Source organism: Dendropsophus ebraccatus, chromosome 8, assembly GCF_027789765.1.
Source record: "Dendropsophus ebraccatus isolate aDenEbr1 chromosome 8, aDenEbr1.pat, whole genome shotgun sequence".
NCBI lineage: Eukaryota > Metazoa > Chordata > Amphibia > Anura > Hylidae > Dendropsophus > Dendropsophus ebraccatus.
The window spans coordinates 104,726,002-104,749,132 of record NC_091461.1 but is presented as its reverse complement, the minus strand read 5'-3'; the positions used below and the strand labels follow the sequence as shown (position 1 = coordinate 104,749,132).

Below are 23,131 nucleotides of genomic sequence, written 5' to 3'. Positions count from 1 at the left end.
TGTTACTGAATTATTTGCAGTACTTTATCATTTCATTGTGGTCCCACCCGCACAGCACGCTGTATTCTCTACCTGTATCGCGGATATTGGAATAAAGCAAAGAACTTTTTAAATTAAATTTTTATTTTTTTCTTTTCATCTCCATGCACATATTATGATCAAGCATGCATTTAACTGCAAAGCGCAGCACTGCGGCAGATTTTCACTTTGCAAAGACTACCCATTGGCTCTATTAAATTCAATGGGATCTGTCGGGCTCTATTCAACCAGGGTCACGGATGAGGCCACTCGTGGGTTGTCATGTGACATCTTACCGATAATGGAACGGAAGGCAATTGTTGTGCCAAATCATTGCAGATTTAGGAAATGGATCTTGTACAGAAATCAATGGGGTTTTCCACCATGTGACACGTCCTAGCAGCCCTTATTCTGGGGGGACCCCCTGACCCAGCTACAGGGTCTGCACAGATCCCTATGGCACATGAGGTGCAGCCCCCCTCATTCTGTGGCCGCTATCTGTAAATGTGAACAATCCCTTTAAGCTGCTACAAGGTGAAACAAGCAGAACTCTCCTGATATCAGGTGCGGCCTCAGCTGTGGGATCACTGGTTTCCTGGGTTCATTTAGAAGAAAGAGAAAAAAAAACAAAGAAAAAGTCACCTGTAGGAGGTTTCAGCGAACAAAGACAACAATGTAATAAAGTAGCGAATACCTCGGGGAAACTTGTATTTTTCTTGTACAAGGAAGTTAAAAAAGAAAAATGAGAATCCTGACAAGTGAGAAGAAAGAGTCCGAGCGAGTGTGAGAGCAGCCAGAGAGCGGAGATAGAGGACAGCCGCCATGGACACGGTGAGCAGCGCCCCCCATAGAGCAGGCAGACCCCATATGGGGGTCATAACTTCATATATAACTGATACATGTGCAATAAATTGTGTATTCCAGAGTGACCACAGGGGCCCCAGATTCAGGGCTTACACAGTGTTTGTCTCCATTGTATGGCCACATAGTGCACCAATGGATATCAGTGAGCTCCCCACGTGCAGTGCTGTAAACACCTGCTCGGCTGGAGGCTGTGGCCCCTGAAATGGCCATTTAGAGGGAAATCAGTTGCAGAAAATCTGCAGAGTGTGAACATAGCCTTAAAGTACTATTAAATATTCTGCAAACCCTATGTAATTCCTCTGAATATTTTTGGCAAAACTGGGGGGGGGGATCTCTGCAGCAGCAAAGGATCTTCTACCAATGTATGGGAATAATTACTGTGGCTGACAGTGCTGTGTGGGTACTATGGATATAACTGATATGGAGGTACTATGACTGTTACTGATATGGAGGTACTGTGTTACTGATATGGGGGCACTACCACTGTTACTGATATGGGGGTACTATGACTGTTACTGATATGGAGGTACTGTGTTACTGATATGGGGGTACTATGACTGTTACTGATATAGAGGTACTGTGTTACTGATATGGGGGCACTACCACTGTTACGGATATGGGGGTACTATGACTGTTACTGATATGGAGGTACTGTGTTACTAATATGGGGGTACTATGACTGTTACTGATATGGAGGTACTGTGTTACTGATATGGGGGCACTACCACTGTTACTGATATGGAGGTACTATACCTGTTACTGATATGAATCTACGGATGCAGTTGTACTATGACTATAACTGTTATGAAGGTAATATCTTACTGATATGGGTGTACTATAATTGTTACTGATATGGGGGTACTATGAATGCTACTGATAAGGAGGTACTATGACTGTTACAAATATAGAGGTAATGTGCTATTGATATGGGGATACTATGACTTGACTGACTATGACTGATATGGAGGTACTGTGTCACTGATATAGGGGTACTATGACTGTTGCTGATATGGCAGTACTATGACTGATGCTAATATGAAGATGATACGGTGCTATTGATATGGGGGTACGGTGACTACTACTGATATGGGGTACTATCACTGTTACAGATATGAAGGTACTATGTTACTCATATGGAGTTACTATAACTGTTACTGATATGGAGGTACTATGTTACTGATATTGGGGTACTATGACTGTTACTGATATGAAGGTACTATGTTACTGATGTGGGGGCACTACCACTGTTACTGATATGGAGTTACTATCCCTGTTACTGATATGGGGGTACTATCACTGTTACTAATATGAATATACTGTGCTATTGATATGGAGGTACTATGACTGTTACTGATATGGAGGTACTGAGCTATTGATATGGGGGCACTATGACTTTTAATGAGATGGTTCTGTGTTGCTACCACTATTAGGAAAGCACTGGCCATGCCTAAAAATATTACAGGGGTACTCTTAATAGTCATCATGGCTAGATGTGTTATGGAGGCACATACTGTAACTGTCTCTCCTATGGAGGCATTGCGGCTGGATGTTATGAGTGTGTTGTTATGATCACTGAGGCTGGTTATGTTATGGGGGTACTATGGCTATTAGTGATATAGGGAAACTTTGGGTATTTCTATTATAATGCACCAGTAAGACAGTTGCTTGTGAACTGCCCCCCTCCTACCTGAAGCTGGGTGGTATGTTGTATATATGGATGCACATGCAATGGGGGCACTAGCTCTGGCTGGCAATGCTATGGGGATAAGGTAAGGAGCCCTATAGGCTGGGGTGTAGGATAACCACAACAGCATCAATTACTAACCTCTATATATTAAAGGAGCTCTCCGGGGGGTGGAATGTGGGTGGAGTAATGCTTATTAAGGGTGCGTTCACACCTACAGGATCTGCAGCAGATTTGATGCTGTGTTCAGTTATTTAAATGAAATCTGCTGCAGAAAATCAGCTGCAGATCCTGTAGGTGTGAACGCACCATAAAGGGGAACTATCAGCAGGTTAGATGAATCTAACCTGTTTATATCTGCCTATTGCACAGGGCACGACAAGGATGAAGGTGTGTCTCATAGGCTGCTATTACACGGGCCGATCAATACTGTAAACAAATGCCAATCTACTAGATCAGCGCTTGTTTACAGAGCCTATTACACAGCCCGATAATTGTTTAGCAAGGACTGCACGTGTGGTACTCGGCCAGTGATGTTATTTTGTTGTGACGCCAGCACTGTAGTAGTGCACAGGTGTGATGTTGGTACCGGTTTATGTCCCCATTGGTCAGTAACCTTCAGAATTGTTGCGGGTCCCTTGGGCTCTTGTCACGGCAACTTGGAGTGGTAGTTGACCCACCTGGGATGTCAGTACCACCACCCACAGAGAGGGGAAAAAAAACCAAGGTAGACGGTGGTGGATTGTATGGGTGCAGGTGCACTAATATAAGAGTCCTGTGCGTTTAGTGTACAAAATAGAACAGTTTAGTGTATAACGTTGCAGGTAGACAGCACACTCAATACCAGTAGTGCAAATCTTGACAAAAACAGTTGCTGACAGTAGAGAAAACCAGTGCTTTTAGAAGTAGGTGTTTGACGAGTGAGTGCTTTGTAGAAGTTAAGAGAAGAGAGGAGTTGCCAGAGGACCCAGAGGTATATAAGTTCTACTCGTACTCACGTTTAGACTAAGTCTGGCCCCTGGTATCGTAGAACCTGTCCTAGGTGGGTGGCACGAGCCCCAGTCATCGGTTATCTGGGTGTCACAGACTTCCAAGATTACCCAGTTGTCTTGCATTGCGCAGTAGGATACGTAGACCTTTACTTTTGGTAGCTTTGTGCTACTGAGGTCGATTCCTCTTACTCCAAAGAGATCGCCTGTCAGCTCAGAAAGGCCACTCTGAAGCTGCAGCATACGGGACCAGGGAGGAAGCAGAGCACAGGAGGGGTCTGGGAGCGTGGACAGGTAATGCAAACTGTTGAATCGTCGGCGGCAGTCGACAGCTGATGATTTTTAGGTCTGGGCCTAAAGAAACGATCAACTGATAATTGTTTCATTGGCTGATAATTGTCTCTATTACACAGAGTGCTAATCGGCCAAATCAAGCCGACTATTGCTCCATGTAATGGGGCCCTTACCTTCATCCTCGATGACATTTCTGTGCACATAGTCATTTATTCCATGGTCCAGTAAGACTGTTAGGAGCACTGACCCACTTCCATAGCGATGATCCTGCTCGCCTGCTCCATTGATTATGATTAGAAGGGGTGGGAAAGGCTGAGGGCGGATCGGGGGGCAGGGCAGTGCTCCTAACGGTCTTACTGGACCATGGAATAAATGCATGGAATTGGCTTTGAGGATGAAAGTAAGACCTTACCTTCATACTTGCCGTCTTCTGTGCAATAAGGAGAGATCAGCAGGTTAGATTCGTCTAACCTGCTGATAGTTCCCCTTTAAGGTTTGGTAAAATAGATTGCAGAGAATGAGGAAAAGGATTCAAGATTAATACAATTATTACAAAAATGTGACCTGGGTCCCACCAGCTCGAGCAGCAGCTACCTGACATTCTTTGATGATATGATTACGCTGCAGATCTGTCCCCGCTGATGGCTTTTACAGTAAAACCTGATCTGCCCGGTTGTCTCGGTCTTGGCCTGACACCAGAAGAGGGTTTACTTTCTCTTGCGTTGGCTTTGATCCCAGTGTAGCAAGCCAGATTAATCCCCGTCCAGATTATACCTGGGTATAGTTTGTCCTAGGCCAGAGTATACCCCGGGGTATAAAATAGCCTAGGCCAAACTATACCCTGGTGTATAAATTAGCTTAGGCCAGAGTATACCCATCCAGGCCAGAATATATCCATCTAATGTCAAAACAGGCCACAGTATACCCGGGGGATAAACTCTACACCTAGGTGTGTAAAACAGCCTAGGCCAGACTATATCTCTCTGGGCCATAATGTTATTACTTCACATGTTTTCTCACCCCTGGCCCAGGCCACAGTATATCCCAGGGGATATATTTTCGTACCCAGGATTGTAAAATAGCCTAGGCCATAATATAAATCTGGGTATAGTCTAGCCCAGGCCATAGTATATTCTTTGGGGGATAAACTATATATTTGGGGGTGTAAAACCAGGCCAGACTACACTCACCGGCCACTTTATTAGGTACACCATACTAGTAACGGGTTGGACCCCCTTTTGCCTTCAGAGCTGCCTCAATTCTTGGTGGCATAGATACAACAAGGTGCTGGAAGCTTCCTCAGAGATTTTGGTCCATAGTGACATGATGGCATCACACAGTTGCCGCAGATTTGTCGGCTGCACATCCATGATACAAATCTCCCGTTCCACCACATCCCAAAGATGCTCTATTGGATTGAGATCTGGTGACTGTGGAGGCCATTTGAGTACAGTGAACTCATTGTCATGTTCAAGAAACCAGTCTGAGATGATTCTAGCTTTATGACATGGCGCATTATCCTGCTGAAAGTAGCCATCAGATGTTGGGTACATTGTGGTCATAAAGGGATGGACATGGTCGGCAACAATACTCGGGCAGGCTGTGGCGTTGCAACGATGCTCAATTGGTACCAAGGGGCCCAAAGAGTGCCAAGAAAATATTCCCCACACCATGACACCACTACCACCAGCCTGAACCGTTGATACAAGGCAGGATGGATCCATGCTTTCATGTTGTTGACGCCAAATTCTGACCCTACCATCCGAATGTCGTAGCAGAAATCGAGACTCATCAGACCAGGCAACGTTTTTCCAATCTTCTACTGTCCAATTTCGATGAGCTTGTGCAAATTGTAGCCTCAGTTTCCTGTTCTTAGCTGAAAGGAGTGGCACCCGGTGTGGTCTTCTGCTGCTGTAGCCCATCTGCCTCAAAGTTGGCCGTACTGTGCGTTCAGAGATGCTCTTCTGCCTACCTTGGTTGTAACGGTTGGCTATTTAAATCACTGTTGCCTTTCTATCAGCTCGAACCAGTCTGCCCATTCTCCTCTGACCTCTGGCATCAACAAGGCATTTCCGCCCACAGAACTGCCGCTCACTGCATGTTTTTTCTTTTTCGGACCATTCTCTTTAAACCCTAGAGATGGTTGTGCGTGAAAATCCCAGTAGATCAGCAGTTTCTGAAATACTCAGACCAGCCCTTCTGGCACCAACAACCATGCCACGTTCAAAGGCCCTCAAATCACCTTTCTTCCCCATACTGATGCTTTGAACTGCAGGAGATTGTCTTGACCATGTCTACATGCCTAAATACACTGAGTTGCCGCCATGTGATTGGCTGATTAGAGATTAAGTGGTAACGTGCAGTTGGACAGGTGTACCTAATAAAGTGGCCAGTGAGTGTATATCCCTCCAAGTTATCATGTCACTGGTTTTCCCAGTTCTAGCCCAGTCCACAGTATACCCCAGGGGATATATTCTATATGAGGGGGTATAAAATAGCCTAGGCCAGAATATATCTCTCCAGGTCAAAATGTTTTCACTTCACTGGTTTTCTCACTTTGTCTCTAATTTGTTGAAAAGTGTGCAGATCTTTTTTTTTTTTATCATGCTCAGATACACAGCTGCTTCCTCATGTTGGGAAATACAGTACAGTGCTTACATTGAACTGACAGTAGATGGCGCTGTCCCATCAACGCATCATCTGCACATTTTTTTTACAGGTTTTTTCTTTTTTTTACGGGGTTTTTACGGGCTACGCAAAAGTCATCATTAGACGCAAGTGCCTTGATACATTTTGCACAATTTATGCCTAAGGCTGGGTTCATACTGACAGCGTTTTTGTAGTCCATTTTTTTCATCCTTTTTCTTGGAAACCAAAAAACTGATTGAAAAACAGATGAAAGCGCATCTTTTTTTAGCATACACAAAAATGCGGTCAACCATGTTTTTTGTGTACGCTAAAAAAACGAATGCATTTTGATCAGTTTTTTTATCCTTTTTTTATTATGGGAGTTAGTGACACTGTCACCCCCTTTCTGGATGAGGACGTCTCTACACAGCTGAAAAGCCTAAATTCTGCAGCTTTCATACCTTACTTTCCAATAGATTTCTTGGTGCTTGGTCCAGTGAAAAATGCCTTTTATCACTGATGGATTGCGCCACCTGGGCGGGGCTTCATAGATGCAGCGCTGCTCAGCTCCGCCCACATCACCACCATTGGTCCAACCCTCCATGACGTCATCGATGCATAGGCTACGTCCCCTTGGTATGGGCCGACCTAGAGGGGGTGGGGCCTAGACCTCTAGGCTGGCCCATTCCAATGGCCATCAAGGGGGCAAGACCTAGGTGACATCACAAGGGCCAGGACCTATGGTGCCGTTGTGGGTGGGGCTAAGTGGCACTTTGGATGAGAAGCCCCACCCAGGTGGCACAATCGGCAGATGATATAAGATCACGTTTTACTGGAACAAGCACCATGACGTATGACATAAAATAAGGTATGACAACTGCAAAATTTATCCTTTACACCTGTGTAGAGAAGTCAGAATGCAGAATGAAAGCCAAAACACGGCTGTGGCCTACGGCTGTATTATTCAGGCACTGTATGCTTATTATTTAGGACTTGTACAGAGTTGTCATCTTATTCAGTCTACACAGTGCTTTAAGTCTGTTCTTTATTTAACCAGCAAACTTTTTTCCCCTGTTACTTTCCAATTTACTATTTTTTTGCAAAGAAATTATTAATTTTATTTTTTATTTATTTATTTTTTTTAGTTGTTGCACTAAAATGTACATTAGTGATAATAAATGTATGACCTATAGCGCCCGGGCTGTGTGTTCTCTTATAATTATAGTACATAGATGGTGGCGTAGACCTTAGAGGAGAAAGTTCACTGACCTTCTCCGCAGCCACGTTCTTTCCATTTGCAGAGTAAATGCTCAGAACAATGAAGGGTTTTCTCCTCCGTGTTATTATCAACAATACGAGGAAAGCCGATGTTTAGTCAACAACTGAGCCCATTTATAGACGGTGGATAAAACGCCATCACTGTCACAGAGCTGCTGCGGCCTCATGACCAGGTGGGCGATCAGTAACGACGGACAATGAGTTTTTCATGTAGCCGCCATATTGATTTATCAGGTTTGGTCAGGTTTTCATTTACAACAAATTTTGTAGATGAAACTTGCATGACTTGTATCTATAGCACAGATATACAATGGCATTAGACTATTATAGAGCAGGCAGCATGAGTTTACCTATACTTTACTATTACTTTGTCACTGTTGTGTTTTGCTATTGTTATGCACTGTATGGATGTATTTGTGTACTGTTTGGCGGTATTGGCTACTTCAGGCTTTTGCTCCTGGTATGCTCTGTCTGTATAGATGGATTTATGTAGTTATTTTCAATATTATATTGTCAAAGTTTATTTGTGGTATTAATGCTAATGTACAGGACTACTACAAGTCCCAGAAATCTAGTACTTTTTAAAAATATGCATAATTCAGCTAGTATTACCTTATTTAGTTTGTCCTTTCTATCAGAAAATTCCTGAAATCCTTTCTTTTAGTTGGGTCGTATGATCTCAAGTGACCCCCTGGAAATGACAAGTGTTTCTGTGTTGTCAGCCAGCAAAACCTTCTGTATGAGGAAGCTGCATGGACTGTTCCACATAAGCTCTCCATAGGGGGAGACAGAAATTACCATTAGAATTAGTGATGATGATTAAACAGCTCCTATCACACAGTGTACTGTTCTATTACAAAACAAGTATACTTCTAGTCTCAGCTTATTTAGAGATGTATATAGAAGAGGATTATTACGTTGTCCTCCTGGCAGGCAGAGATTTTAATAGTTAGCGGCCCGTGTGATGCTGTGTTGATGCATCATGGGATTGATGTACTTTGGGAAAAAATGCACTTTGAATTCTGAAAGGAAAGATGGTGTCTGTCAGAGGTCACTTGACCCAGCTACAGTATGAAATTGTATGGATGCAGCAGAGCTGGGATGAAACATATGACACTGCAGGAATAGTGGTGAGCTGTGTGCATTATATTGATTGTGCTTTTGCTGTGATCCCTGGAAATCATCTGTATTCTGTGGTGTTCAAATTCTCTGCAGCGCGACAAGAGGGGAAATGAAGTATTACACACAACCTAGTACTTTTTGCATTGTATACAGATGTGCTGGGTCCTCTAGTACTGCCCTCTGTTCTAGGTCCTAGATGAGGGAGCTGGATTGGAGTTCCCTACTCTGTTTCAAACTTTGTTGTTTTTTTTAACTTTGTATTTAGAGTTTTAACCAAATGGACAAAAATATTTTTACATTTTTGTTTATAATCAAACAATTCCTTTAGGCCAGATACACGCATGCAGTTTACTGTACATGGGCCCGATTCTTAGCCACTCTACCGCCCATCTGCGACTCTGTGCCTGATGTTGAGATCAGGTGATCGATTAACATTAGAGGGCAACTTTAAGGTCTGTTTACACAGTAAAGTCATTTCAAGTTTTTTACCATATTTTTCTCCATATCACAGAAAATGGGCCCCCCCCCCCCAAAAAAAAAAGTAGAAGTAATTTACAAATCTATACAACTTTCTGTACAACTTTGTTTTCACCAGAGTACCCCTTTGATAGGTGTAATATTGCTACGGAGGATAACCATTAATGATAAAATGTTTGTTTTCTATACCACTTTAGGAAGAACCTTTAGACGTTAAGTCTCTTTGTGAAAGGTTTCAGCGTAGCAGTCACTCCAACACCCTGCCAGCGTATACGCAAAGAAGAGAAGAGATCATCTCTAACATTGACTCCAATCCAAAACTTCAAGCTGTCAAAAGACGCTTAGAACACCAGGTCAGGCCTGTAGCGCCACCTACGGCACAAAAACCTATTGCTACCAAACCTGAGTTGCTCCCAAAACCAAATGGTCTTTCAAACACCAATGACATGAGGCTAAGTAAAGTTTTTTCGCAAAAGCTTCACATTACGGATCCCCCAAAGACGAAAAGCGATGGGGTGTGTGCCATCAGCCCGCAAACCTACAGGCACTCATTGCCAGTCTTTCAAGACCCCCCACCAAAAATCGATCAACCTCAGTCACAAGTCTATGAGGATGTGGACACGACTTGGCAAAAGACTCCAACCACAATCAACATTGTTGACAGGAAACCTTCACCACCTCCCATTGGTCCGAAGCTGGTGCAGACGTCCAGCAGTCCTATCCTGGATGTTATGAGTAGGTTGTAATGAAAACCATTAGACATTAGAAGCTAGAAAGGTAACCGGCAAAGGGGACCAGACCCTGTGAGCTCCTGCCACCACACTATAAGGAGCCCAGAGGTGAGGGGTTGGAGGGGGTGTTAAAGGGGTTATCCAGCACTACAAAACCATGGCCACTTGCTTCCAGAGACAGCATGACTCTTGTCTCCAGTTCAGGTGTGGTTTGCAGTTAAGCTCCATTGACTTCAATGAAAGTGAGTTACAAAACACCACCCAAACTGGAGACAAGAGAGGGTCTATCTCTGGAAGAAAGTAGCCATTTTTGTGTTGCACTGGATAACTAGAGTTGAGCGAACCTCGAGCATACTCGAGTCCATCCGAACCCGAACTTTCGGCATTTGATTAGCGGTGGCTGCTGAAGTTAGATAAAGCCCTAAGGCTATGTGGAAAACATGGATATAGTCATTGGCTGCGGGGGCCCAAAGATACCATTTTATTTCACCATGTGAATGGCGTCCATTTGATTCCATTAGCAACAAATGATACTAATGAGCACTGGAAAGATCCTACAGGGGATATCTAGCCTTTAAAAATGGATGATCTGTCCTCAGAACAGGCCATCGATATCAGATCAGCAGGGTTCTGGCTCCCAACATCAACACTGATCAACTGGTTTAGAGAAGTCCGAGTGATCATGTGATCGCTGCAGCCTCTGCAATGCTTGCATCATCTGCAAGATTGTGTGTAATCACAACTCGCTGTTGTCACTTTCTAGTGAACAGGACAGCGCTGCACTACCTTACTCCTCCGCCAAGAATAGTTTAGATGTTTAGAAGAACAAAACGACTCGTTGCCAATGTAAATATTGGAGAGGCTGCAGCGATCACACAAATGTTGTGGAGTTTAAGTAGGTGGGACTCTCACCAATGTAATACTGATGACCTAGCCTGAGGAGAGGCCAACTATTTTTAACCCCTTGAGTAAATGACTTTTTGTGTGTTCATTGGGGGTTGAAAAATGTCACCTCTGACCTGACCGTCACCAGTTGCTTGTCCTTTAGCTTCATTTTAGAGAAATGGTTGTATATAACTCAATTGTGTTGGGTGTTTATCTAGTTCTATTAGTGGTGGGTTGTTATTATCTCCAGAAACAGCACCCTCCTGGTCTGTAGGCAGTGTTGGGTGCTGCAGTTGAGTCCTACTTATGTGAATAGGACTGAGTTGTCTTCAGTAAAAGAGTTATTAGTCCTGTGCAGGGGACTGTGTTATCTGTGACATCTGTATGGCCTAACGAGGCATCTGAATGGTTGTCATGATAGGACACCCCCTCTAAGTACTTGGCAAGACCTGAGCTTTATGCTACAAATGGTCCCACTGATTCCTTACATGTATACATTTTATCTCTGTAACTCAGGGATGGGGGGAACCTTCGACCCTTCAGCTGTTTCAAAACTACAATTCTTATCAGCTTTGGCTTTGGCTGTCCAGGCATGATGGGATTTGTAGTCTTGCCACAGGTTCCCCACCCAGCTGTGGCCTCTCTTGAACTGATGAACAATTTTCTTTTAGTTGCAAAGGAGAAAAAGAAAGAAACAGTCAATGAAAGTCCGTCATTAAAAACCCTTCCATCCATGTCATCCCTGGGACTACCCCCACCCAAACCTGACAGACCCCCGAATGTAGATCTCAGCGCCTTCTTCCCTTCACAACCAAAGGCGATGGTGAGCAATGAACTTGAAGGTAAGAGCACAGCAGATGTGGGGGTAGACTGAAGTATAAGGCTGGTATAGCATTACATTACATTATGATGACTCTCAATGGGGCAATGTGTCTCCTTGGGGAGTTCACCATGTTAGTGTAACTCTTATAGGTCAGGAAGTGCTTCCTGGGGAAAAAAATATGCAAATAAGTAGTCTTAAAGGGGTCATGTCACCTAAACTTTTTTACTGATTAGAGTCAGATACTAAAACTTGTTCTTTCATTCTTATCTGTTTCTATTTTCAGACTGTAATTTTTTTTTTATTTCCCTTTTTGTACATTGTTATGGGGGCTGCCATTTGCCTGGTCTATTCTTAACAGCATTTAGTGACGCGCTTTACAGCAAGCCTTATGGACAACAATAGACCGACTCTGTCCCCTTAAAGGGAACAAATCAGCCCGATCGGGATCATATGGTTCCCTGAACCGCTGTATAACCGAAAAAAAGCACTTTAATCCCCCGGGCGCGTGACAGGCAGAGGCGGGAAGGTAGCCATCTGGATGGCTCCCCGCCCGTGTCTAGTCACTGCGCTCTGTCTGTCAGCGCGCTCGGAGAGGATAAATGAAAGGCAGAGTGGCCAGTAACGGACCTCTCTGCCTGTCATTCGTCCCTTCGGACGCAGCTGCTGCAGGAGCTGTATACAGCGGTTCAGGAACCATATCAGCCCAATTGGGCTGATTGGTTCCCTTTAAGCTGAATGTGAAACATTACTGAGCATGCTCTGTGACCTGTAAAGAGGTCATTTCACAGGGAGCTGCTATTGTCTCTTCCATAGTATATGGGAAATCTGCTTCCTTAGAGCTAACAGCAGATCAGCTCTAGAAGCGGACAACTGATAGCTGTACCTTCTCCTCTGGTTGAGGGCACATTGAAGGATGGAGGCAGGTGTTACAGTCACTGCTTTGTGTGCTGCGTCCTCCATTGTTTTCAGTATAAACTTTGGAATATTATCCCAACACAAAGCTGCAATTCTCCTGACAGGAGGATGAGCCTGGACAGGACGCATCATTGACATCACCGGCACCAGAGCTGCCAGGTAGCTGCCATGATGGCTGATAATACACAAACATTTAGGACTGGGTGTAGATTATAGAGTTCTCCAGCCAGAGGTAGAACCTCGATTTCTTGATGACCAGTATGGGGCAAACGCATTACACGTATGGCAGATGTACACTGGGGAGTTATGGGAAATATGGCCCCAATGTCAAATATCTACAGTTATGACTCCTGTAAGGCGGGGAGGAGAAAACAGAAAACTCATGGTTTCTTCAAGGGATTATAAGTGAACTGTGGAGATCTAGAGATATAAATTCAGCATGTTACTTATGTTCTTAAAAGTTTATTTTTTAATAACTTTTTTTTTTCTAGAATCTGCTGATGTTGAATACGAGCAGCCATGCCTAAGGTAGAGAATGTCCGATACCTTTATTCTATCCTTAGAGACTCCACATTGGTCAGTGCTCCCCATGATATCTCTATGTGGCCGCTTAGCTGCATTAAAATTGCGCACAGCATCGCTCCTCACCTAGCCTTCCCGGACACGGATCTTAAACAACTATATATAAACTGAATAATATAACCAGTACATTTTCTACATAGTTATCACCTTTGTTCTGTACGGAATGTGTCCCTATTACTTAAAGAGCAAGAAATCGCCCCAAGCTTTATATCTTGCAGCCCTTCTATGTCATAGACATGTGCCGTGCAGTGTTTTGGTGCTAGGGATTCTGGGTAATGGGGTGTAGTCTTGTTGGAGGCCAAGGTCAATACACTGCATCCCCTGAGGGCAGCACTGATAGTATATACCGCCCTGTGTTAAGACCCAGCATCTATTTCTACATTGGCTATATAATAATATCCCCCGAAGGTATACAGATACTAAACATACAGCTTCAAGATTCCTGCCAGTAAATCATCTGCTGGGATTTCTATAGGTCAGACACCCTAAAGGCATAGAGAGAATAAGACTGCACCCATTGGGCAGCATGACCCAGTTATGGATATAATAAACAAGGCTGATACTATGTCTGTAGAGGCCCCTGGGGAAGACATTGTATAGGGCCCATCCTTATTTTAGAAGACTAGATTAGGAAAAGCAGACTACAAGTGATACATTGTAACTGCATAATTTACGTCTATTATATTGAATACACAAATAGTAAAAAATAATACCATATAGTGCACAAATACCAGTACCATACTGAATGTAAAAAATGTTAATGCAGTGCCCCAGATAATAGAACTGTGTGCAGGCAATGCCCAGATAATATTACCCAGTGCCCTAATAATTCCACCATATAGTGCACAAAACACAGAGCCATACAGTGGCCAAGTGTCACACTATACAGATAAAAAAATGCCTTTATGTGTAAAAGAGTCCATATAGTACATAAATGATACTACCTAATAATAGCACCATATAGTGCACAAATAACAGTACTGTATTATGCACAAATAAGTGTCCCATATAGTACATAAATAACACTACAATAACAATTGTGCTGTATAGTGCTTAAATAGCAGTCCCCAAAATAGCACAATATAGAGTATAAATAGCAGTGCTCTAATAATTATATATAGTGCATAAATAACAGTGCCCTAATAATAGCCCCATATATTGAATATATAACACTGCCCTAATAATTCTACCATATAGTGCTTAAAATAATAGCATTGAACAGCCAACACATAACACTATACTAAATATTGAACATATATGAGTGTCCTTAGAATACCAACATATAGTGCACAAATTACAGTGCCAAATAACACCACCATATATACTGTCTGGCTATAAGAGCTATATCTGAAAAACCGTGCTCTAATAATGCCGCAATATAGTGCCCAAAGCCATGTCATGCAGTATCTGAGTAATACTACCATACACTGCCCAAGAGGCCACACTGTATGCAAGTCCCAATAATACCACCATAGTTACCATACTGTGCAATGCCTTCCTACCAGTGCCCAAATAATGCCACCATATGGTGCACCAATCACAATGCCATACAGTATCCACATGATAAAGCTATGTTAAGCAATGCTGACTTACAGATTGTCTAGGATTATAGCACTACAGTACATGTGCAAAACAGTGCCCTATTAATACTGCCATACTGAAATCACCCCCCTCTGGATTGATCATTTCTCAGTTTAACACTTGTATTTTATTCCAGCCCAAATCCATCGGAAGGCAATGTTTACGATGAGGCTTTCAGCCAAAAAGACCCGGCAGAGAGTGACCCTAATGTCTATGAAGTAGAAGACACGGAGTACGGTAGGTTCTGGTGCCTGGTGGGGCGTCCTGAATATGTGGCTCAACTCTTAGGTTATGATCACACAGGGATATTGGTACATGGCATTTTTTATCTTATACGGGGAAACAAAAGCTTCTGTGATCTGTAAAATATCCGTAACCGATCTGTTTATTCCCTGTTCTCCAGATCTGCCTGATGCCATGACTGCTCCCATAGATGCTGCAAGGTACAGGAAGGGGAAACCAACTGGATTTGAAAGGGTTGAACCTGGAAATGCAGTTCTGACACTCAGGGGTGTAGCTAGGATTCACGGGGCCCCATGGCAAAAATTTTAAGCCCCCCCAATATATATGCTTTACTGCTGGTGCACTGATAACCCCTGATCTCTGCATGGAGCTTTGCACATTTTCCTTTCTTACTTGATTGCAGCCGGAGAACAGAGGTCAGAGATTATAAGTGCAGTGAAACAGCGATCTCTGTCTTCTGCTTGTTAACCCTTTTTTTGTGTTGGAGCATGTAAGTAAACGTTGGGTCACTTACACACTGCAGAACATAAGGGGTTAAGCAGAAGGACATACGCTCTTAGCTTCTCCCTTGGGCCCCCCTCCTGCACGGGCCCCATAGCAACTGCCTACCTTGCCTCTATGGTAGCTATGCCACTGCTGACACCTCCTTAGGGAAAGTATACACATATTACTTTTCATTAGCTGTCTGTGACTGCAGTCTGCTAAAAGAAAATACTGTTTTATGTTGCAGGGAAGTGCCAAGAGGCGTGGCCAGACCAATGAGAGGTGTGAATTACCAGGGCCACGCCTATTTGGCACTTCACTGCAACATAAAAATGTTTTGATTCCCTTATTGTGGCATAGCTGAGGCCCATCTTTTTGGGTAAATCTAGCCCAGCCTATTTTAAAAGTATTATACCAAGTAGACAAACCCTTTGAGATTCCTATGAACTTGTCCTTCTGCTCTTCTCATTTTCACTTGAAGTCTTGCTGTCTCCGAGGCTGCTTGGTTTTTATGTCTTTGTAAGAAATGTTTTCCATTTCAGCCAGAACCAGGAGAACGAGATGGCACTTTACCAGGATGTTGTGAAGTTCCGAGATTCCCAGTACAATCCCAATGTCTATGAAACCAGTAGGTTTAGCAGCTTGCATCATGTGATCACACAATGTATTGGGGTCAGGCTTTGTTATTGCTGCACTGACAATGCATCATTGCCTATTAACTATTATGACGGTGATGTAACGGTATACAGCTGGAAAAGGCTGACTATGCTCTACAGGGCCCATGGTTAAAAAAAAAAACTACTGCTGGTTCTTCTTACAATACAATGTAATGTAACTGTACCTGTATACCTACTGAGCGCATGAAAGAAGTGAGACAATGCGCTTAGAGGGATTTTCCACCGATTGAGGCGGTAATCTTTCTCCTTATGGAGAGCACCATGCAGGTGTATGGAGACTTACAGGACATTCATGCCCCACTGAAAATTCTGGGAAGGATATGCAGTTCAGGTTCGCTCAACCCCAGTTCTGAGTCTTCTTAAAGGGGTTATCCAGCGCTACAAAAACATGGCTACTTTTCATAGAAACATAGAAGATTGTCAGCAGAAAAAGACCACTGGGTCCATCTAGTCTTCTCTCTCTCTCTCTCTCTCTCTCTCTCTCTCCTCTCTCTCCTCTCTCTCCCCGAAGCACTGTGTCTGCCCCAGCAAGAAAGGGGTTAAGTGACTTAACCCCTTCTTTACTGGGGCAGGCGAATGGCACTCTGTACAGCACATTAAATACAGCTTGCCTCCCGAGGGTAAGGGAAGATGCATAGTATTCCTACTGATTACTGGTAGAGTGGCGCTATAGTATACTTTGTAATCACAGTAAAGTTTTTTTAGGCTTTGATATTGGTCACATGACTTCTGCTGCACCTTAGTAGTAGTTGTGAGATAATGAGGAGTTTCTGCGGGAATAGGGAGATATAATAGTGTATTGTTAATGCTGAGGTGAGAACCTTGGACCCTATTGCTGTAGACCCCACAATGACACCTATTGTATTAATCCTATAATGCGATGGACCTGTTGCCTTGTTTCCTATCTACTTTAACTAATAACTTTTTGATCTTCCTGATCCAGACTCTGTGAGCAGCGCAGAGACCCCAGGAGAATGCACCTATGAGGTAAGGTGACTCATAGGTAGAGGCTGACGGGCTGGGGCAGGTGAGGGGTATTGTATACTGTAATGCAATATAATGTATCATAAAACATGGTTCCCCTGCCCTGGTCTCAATACACAAGAAGTGACTTGTAAAGTAGTTGCACAGGTACTAAACCAAAGCACACACCTTTAAGGGGGTATTCTGCTCAAAAATAACTTTTCATATGTTGCTGCCCATGGTGAGACTAACAATTCCTTCCATACTTGTTATTATCTATTCAGTCTCCTTCCTCCAGCTCTGAGTTTCTGTTCCTTCCCCCAGTTCTGAGTTGCTGCTTTCTGCTGAAGACACAAAAATCTGTCTATGAACTTTTATCTCTGTCTACCTCTCCCCCATCCCTTCTGAGATGGCTGATGTAAACAAGTCCCTGGCAGGCTTTATCTGCAACATTGTAGCTTCTTTGTGATGCTGGGAGGTTATTATGAGGTCAAATTGCTAATGAGCTCACTGTGACTAATCCTCCCAGCATTACTAAGAAGCTACAATGTTGCAGATAAAGCCTGCCAGGGACTTATTTACACCAGCAGTCTCAGAAGAGATAGTGGAGGAGAGGGAGACAGAGAGAAAGGCTTACACACAGATTTTTGTGTTTTTCAGCAGAAAGCAGTAGCTAAGGGCTGGGGGAAGGAGACTGAACAGATAACAACAAGTATGGAAGAAATCGTTAGTCTCACCATGGGCAGAAAAAGTTATGTTTGGTTGGAATACCCCTTTAAGTCCTCTTCATTAAAACAGGATTAGAAAACATGACCCATTTCTGAAACAGCACCACACCAGGTTGTATGTGGTATTGCAGCTCAGCTCCACTGAAGTAAATAAGTGTTGAGCTGCAATACCATACGCAACCAGTGGAGAGGTGTGGTGCTGTTTCTGGAATCGTCTACTAATTCTGGTTAAGTAGTCCTTGAGTCAAATACAAGTTGAATGTCCCATCTAGAATGTGTGGACTTCTCCCTCTAGCGTTATAAAAACATGTCTGTCCACATTCTGCAGATCTGTGTTGGTTTTGTAAACATTTTTTTTTTCTCTGTTTTCTCACAAAGGTCTCTGACAGCAACAATGACGTCAGGTAGGATTCTGGGAATTTTATTACATACTTTTTAGGGTTTTCCACTATGCATCCATAATGATTTTTTATTTTTTTTATTTACTGTTTGTGACGAAAGAGTTCTTTACTGCGTGTGATGAAAGAGTTCTTTACTGTTTGTGATGGAAGAGTTCTTTACTGACATTTTTGTGACATTTTTTTCTAATCTACGACAACCCCCTTGAAGTCTTGTGTTAGGAAGAATCCTTTACTCTCATGTCACAAACAATAAAAAAATCTTCCACTTGTTCTAATGTTTGAGTCAGGAGCCAGATAACTGCAGCGATCAGTTGATCACCAAACAGAAAGAACCAAGAATAATGTAGCGGTTCATCTTGTGATAACATTAATGTTTGCTTTTGCATCCTAAAGTTTTTGTTCGTAGTAGTTTTTGTATAGTTTTCTGCAACAATTCTGAATATTTCATAATCAGGGACCTATACAGGAATGTTACTGTTACTGTATGTCAGGTAAAGTATTTTACTGCACTGCAGAAAATGTTTCTTTTAAAAAATATATATATATATTTTAGAGTGTTAGATGTTTCATGTAAGCACGCTGACTACGACTACATATCCTTTTTTTTGCAGTTCTTTAAATTGTTATTTTTCAGCTGTTGCAAAACTACTCTGCATGCTGGGATTTCTAGTTTTTTAGCAGCTAGAGAGCCCAGGGTTGAAGTTTGCCAACCTTAGTATTAATAAAACCTGTGTTTCTCTCAGTTATTCCAGCACTATGAGTGCCTATCCTGGCAATAACTCTCCCGTCTCTGAAGGATATTACAGGTAAGAGGACTTGATACACCATTTGCTCCTTATATATATGAACAGGGCTGGCTGTAGGGTAGATTTTGGCACCTGCCCCCCAGTCCACCTGAATGCAGCATTATCAGAATCATGCTCCACACACAGTATAACGCCCTGAAAGTGCCCCTAGACAGTATTGAGCCCTATCACTACCACTACAGACGATATAACAGAGTGCAGTTACATTCAGTGACTCACAGGGAGTGTCTTCTCTGATCAGAGTCTTTCACTTTTTCTTTTTCTTTCAATCCAGCACAGACCACCTTGAAGTCTTCCCCTGGCTGTGAATCCTCTCTCCAGAATCTGGCAGAGAAACATTTTAGACTACAGCACATAGAGTAGTTAGGTCCCCTATATAGTAGTTACACCCCTCTGTGCCTCAATTAGGTATGCTCTGTGCCCCCGCAAAATATTATGATCCCTATATAATATAAGCCCCTCGGTGTAGTCCCCATATAGTATCAGGCCCCTCTGTGCAGTTCCCATATAGTATCAGGCCCCTCTGTGCAGTTCCCATATAGTATCAGACTCCTCTGTACAGTCGCCATATAGTATTAGGCCCCTCTCTGCAGTCTCCATATAGCATCAGGCCCCTCTGTGCAGGCTCCAATTAGTATGAGGCCCCTGTATGAAGCCCCAATTTAGTATAGACCGCTGTGTGCTGCCCCAGTAGTATATAAACAACACCTATATAGTACTATGTGTCCCAAAGGATTATCATAGTCTGACACCATGGCAAGAGCGGCCTCTTATAACCGCAGATAAAACACTGCCTGCGGCCACAAGAGTGACTGACGGGGAGGGAGTCAATGGCTTCCGCTCTGTCAGTGTTGCTGCCTTTTAACTATGAGCTTCAGTACACGGAATCAGTATACACTAAGAGACTGCAAACAGTCAGCATGCTGTTCTTAAAGTGACTCTGTGCCCACAATTTGCCCACCCCAAACCACTTGTACCTTCTTATAGCTTTAATCCAAGATCTGTACTGGGGTCCGTTCGGCAGGTGATGCAGTTATTGTCCTAAAAAATAACTTTTAAACTTGCAGCTCTGTGTCGAACTGGCATGGCCTAGAGTGTCTGTGCTTTAGACCGGCACAACCTCTCTGTCCCTCCTCCCCGCCCTCCTTATCATTAGGAATGCTCCAGGCAGGTATTTTCCAATTCATCAGCTGTGAGAACACGGCACATGGGCGGGATCCTTAAGGCACCTGTGCAGTGTTCACTGCAGAGGAATAGGAAAAATCCTGCCAGTGGCATTCCTAATGATGAGGTGGGTGGGGAGGAGGGACAGAGGGGTGATGCAAGGTTAGGGCACAGATACTCTAGGCCACAGCAGTTTGACACAGGGCTGCTAGTTAAAAAGTTATTTCTTAGGACAATAATTGCATCACCTGCCGAACGGACCCCAGGACAGATCTTGGATTAAAAGCAGCTATCCGAAGGTACAAGTGGTTAGGAGGGGGCAGATTGTGGGTACAGAGTCACTTTAAACTGTATCTTTTCTGGAGATTTGGAGCTGTGTGTCAGGGAAGCTCCAATCAAAATAGATATTTATCAACACATAAATAATTAAAGGGGGACACTCCCTTTACTAAGAATTCATCCTTATGATAAGCTACTGTTATTCTGTGGTGTTAGAGCTGAACTATAACTATCGCACAATTACATACTTACCAGTGACTTTTGATCTCTTATTCACCCAGTAGCGATTTCGACACATCAAGTGACTCATTGAAGTTTAAGGACACTAAAGGCAAGGAGGGGAAATTGGGGAAAAATGAACAAGCGTTTAGAAAAAAACACAAGGTATGAAAATACATTCAATTCTTTTGTTTGTTTGTTTTTTGTAATTTTTCTGTATAGAAACTGATTGCCTATAAATATATCCTGTAATAATCCATGAATTAGATTTCAGGTCAGGAGAGGATGTTATACACTTCAACTATAACAGAAGACTTCAAGCCTGATAAAAACTCTCTGCCTATACAGAAGGGGGACACAGTGGAGGTTATCCGGATCACAGACTGTCCTGCAGGGAAATGGCTCGTCAGGGATGCCCAAGGAAACCGTAAGCAATGGAGATGACAGCGCAGGTCGTAAATCTTGACTGTTCAGAAATATAAAAATAAGGATGACCATGAATTCTGACTGTAAACCTATGAGGGAAAATTTATCAAACATGGTGTAAAGTGAAACTGGCTCAGTTGCCCCTAGCAACCAATCAGATTCCACCATTCATTTTTCAAAGAGTCTATGAGGAATGAAAGGTGGAATCTGATTGGTTGCTAGGGGCAACTGAGCCAGTTTCACTATACTCCATGTTTGATAAATCTCTCTCATGGGATTCCTCCTCTGTTCTTAGAGGGGATCTCAGTCCAGACACATAGTATACACAGTGGGGGAAATTCAGACAGAAGCCAAGTATCCTAAGTAACTTTATGGACAGTGGGTGAAAGTTGATGATCTAGACACGCCTCCTTATGTGATGTCTTTGCAAGGCATCATGGGACATACATTTTTTTTCTTCTAAAAAATAAACCAAGTTGGAGGCGATATAGAGGAAATAGCATTATGATTCCCTGCATTTTATTCCCTGTAACAGATGGATTTGTTCCTCTGGGCAGCCTACAAGTCAGCAGTGACATCCAGTCCTTCAGTACCCAAAGCATATTTCATTATCCTGTGGGCCAGGATCTCTACACAGACATAGATGCCAGGCCTTATAACAGGTGGATGGATTATTCTACTATAATAAGAACATGTACACCGTCAAGTAACCTTAAAGCAGACACTACTGTATTCAGCCGGGCTGAAATGGCTATAAAAAAAAATAGTGACCCTGCTGTTGTATTTTTGGGGTATATGTTTGGGGACTTGCCGATTGTATACCTTCACTGAGTACCATCTGTCTTACATAGAAACCCATGTAAAAAAAAAAAAAAAAATAAATATATATATATATATATATATATACATTGTGCAATATACTGTATTCTGTAATTTACATATCTGCTTTGCTGTGTAGACTGGGGCAGAGTCAGCACAACCACTTCTCTATTATATACTACAGTGGGAAATTGCTATTTAAGCAATACTTCATCTATTTTCTGGTTAAAACCCTAGAGGATGCAGCCATCTTTATTACTTGATAACAAATCCACCAGATATAAGATGAACCACAATGCTCAGCTATTAAACATTGTTCTGTGTCGTATCTGTGATTTGCTATAAAGTCGTAAAAATGGTGACAACCTCTTAGTGCAGAGAGTCCAGGATTTTTGCAGTCATGAACCATTTCATGATCATGTGTCCACAGGGGGGCAGTAGTTTATTGCTGTCTAGCATAGTCTGATAAAGGAGTAAGGGTGGGTTCACACTGAGGAATTCTCACGGATAAATTCTGCGGAATTCCGCACAGGCCGCGCTCCTTTCCGCTGGCTCCATAGACACCATTCTATGGGCCGGCTGATTCCGCTATCCGCTGAAAGAATTGATGTGTCAATTCTTTCGGCAGAATGCGGAATCCGCCCATGCATAGAATGGTTTCATGGCACGGACGGAGAGGCGTGCGGCTGTGCGCGCGTACAGGTGACGGAATTCCGCAGAATTTATACGCGAGAATTCCTCAGTGTGAACCCACCCTAACATGGAATGTATTGATGACATTGCAGTGGTAATGGATTCTGTATAATTCTGTATAGTTCAAGCACTTTAGCGATTGTGAGAAAAAAGGGATGCAATGGTCAGTGGATTCTGTGTAGTGATATCGATTCTCTCTTCCAGTGGAGGCAATGCGGACACACCGAGGAGCTCAGATGGCTGTAAGTCTCAATATAAATAAATATATATATATATATATATATATATATATATATATATATATATATATATATATAATAATAATAATAATTAAATAATAATAATTAAATAATAATAAT

The 23,131-nt window shown here is 42.9% G+C and overlaps 2 protein-coding genes across 3 annotated transcripts in view; both read left to right on the top strand.

Annotated features, from left to right (window-relative positions):
• Positions 1-1,646: 1,646 nt before the first annotated feature.
• Positions 1,647-15,423, top strand: LOC138800106 (uncharacterized). Its single transcript, XM_069981914.1, has 8 exons — positions 1,647-1,692; positions 2,939-2,956; positions 7,906-7,928; positions 9,552-10,089; positions 11,642-11,812; positions 13,200-13,236; positions 15,008-15,108; positions 15,275-15,423. Exons 1-8 carry the CDS (start codon positions 1,647-1,649, stop codon positions 15,421-15,423), a joined length of 1,083 nt encoding a protein of 360 aa, XP_069838015.1.
• A 720-nt stretch (positions 15,424-16,143) lies between these two features.
• FYB2 (FYN binding protein 2) overlaps positions 16,144-23,131 on the top strand; it is a 28,304-nt gene continuing 21,316 nt past the window's right edge. Inside the window, exons 1-8 of one of the 2 annotated variants that reach the window (XM_069979390.1) lie at positions 16,144-16,225; positions 17,218-17,261; positions 18,344-18,369; positions 19,110-19,172; positions 20,900-20,999; positions 21,102-21,261; positions 21,796-21,922; positions 22,977-23,014. In XM_069979390.1, the coding sequence (XP_069835491.1) occupies positions 16,159-16,225; positions 17,218-17,261; positions 18,344-18,369; positions 19,110-19,172; positions 20,900-20,999; positions 21,102-21,261; positions 21,796-21,922; positions 22,977-23,014 (625 nt within the window). In that variant the 5' untranslated portion in view covers positions 16,144-16,158. Of the gene's footprint in view, positions 16,226-17,217; positions 17,262-18,343; positions 18,370-19,109; positions 19,173-20,896; positions 21,000-21,101; positions 21,262-21,795; positions 21,923-22,976; positions 23,015-23,131 lie in introns of both variants that reach the window. The other variant, XM_069979389.1, reaches the window with a different exon arrangement.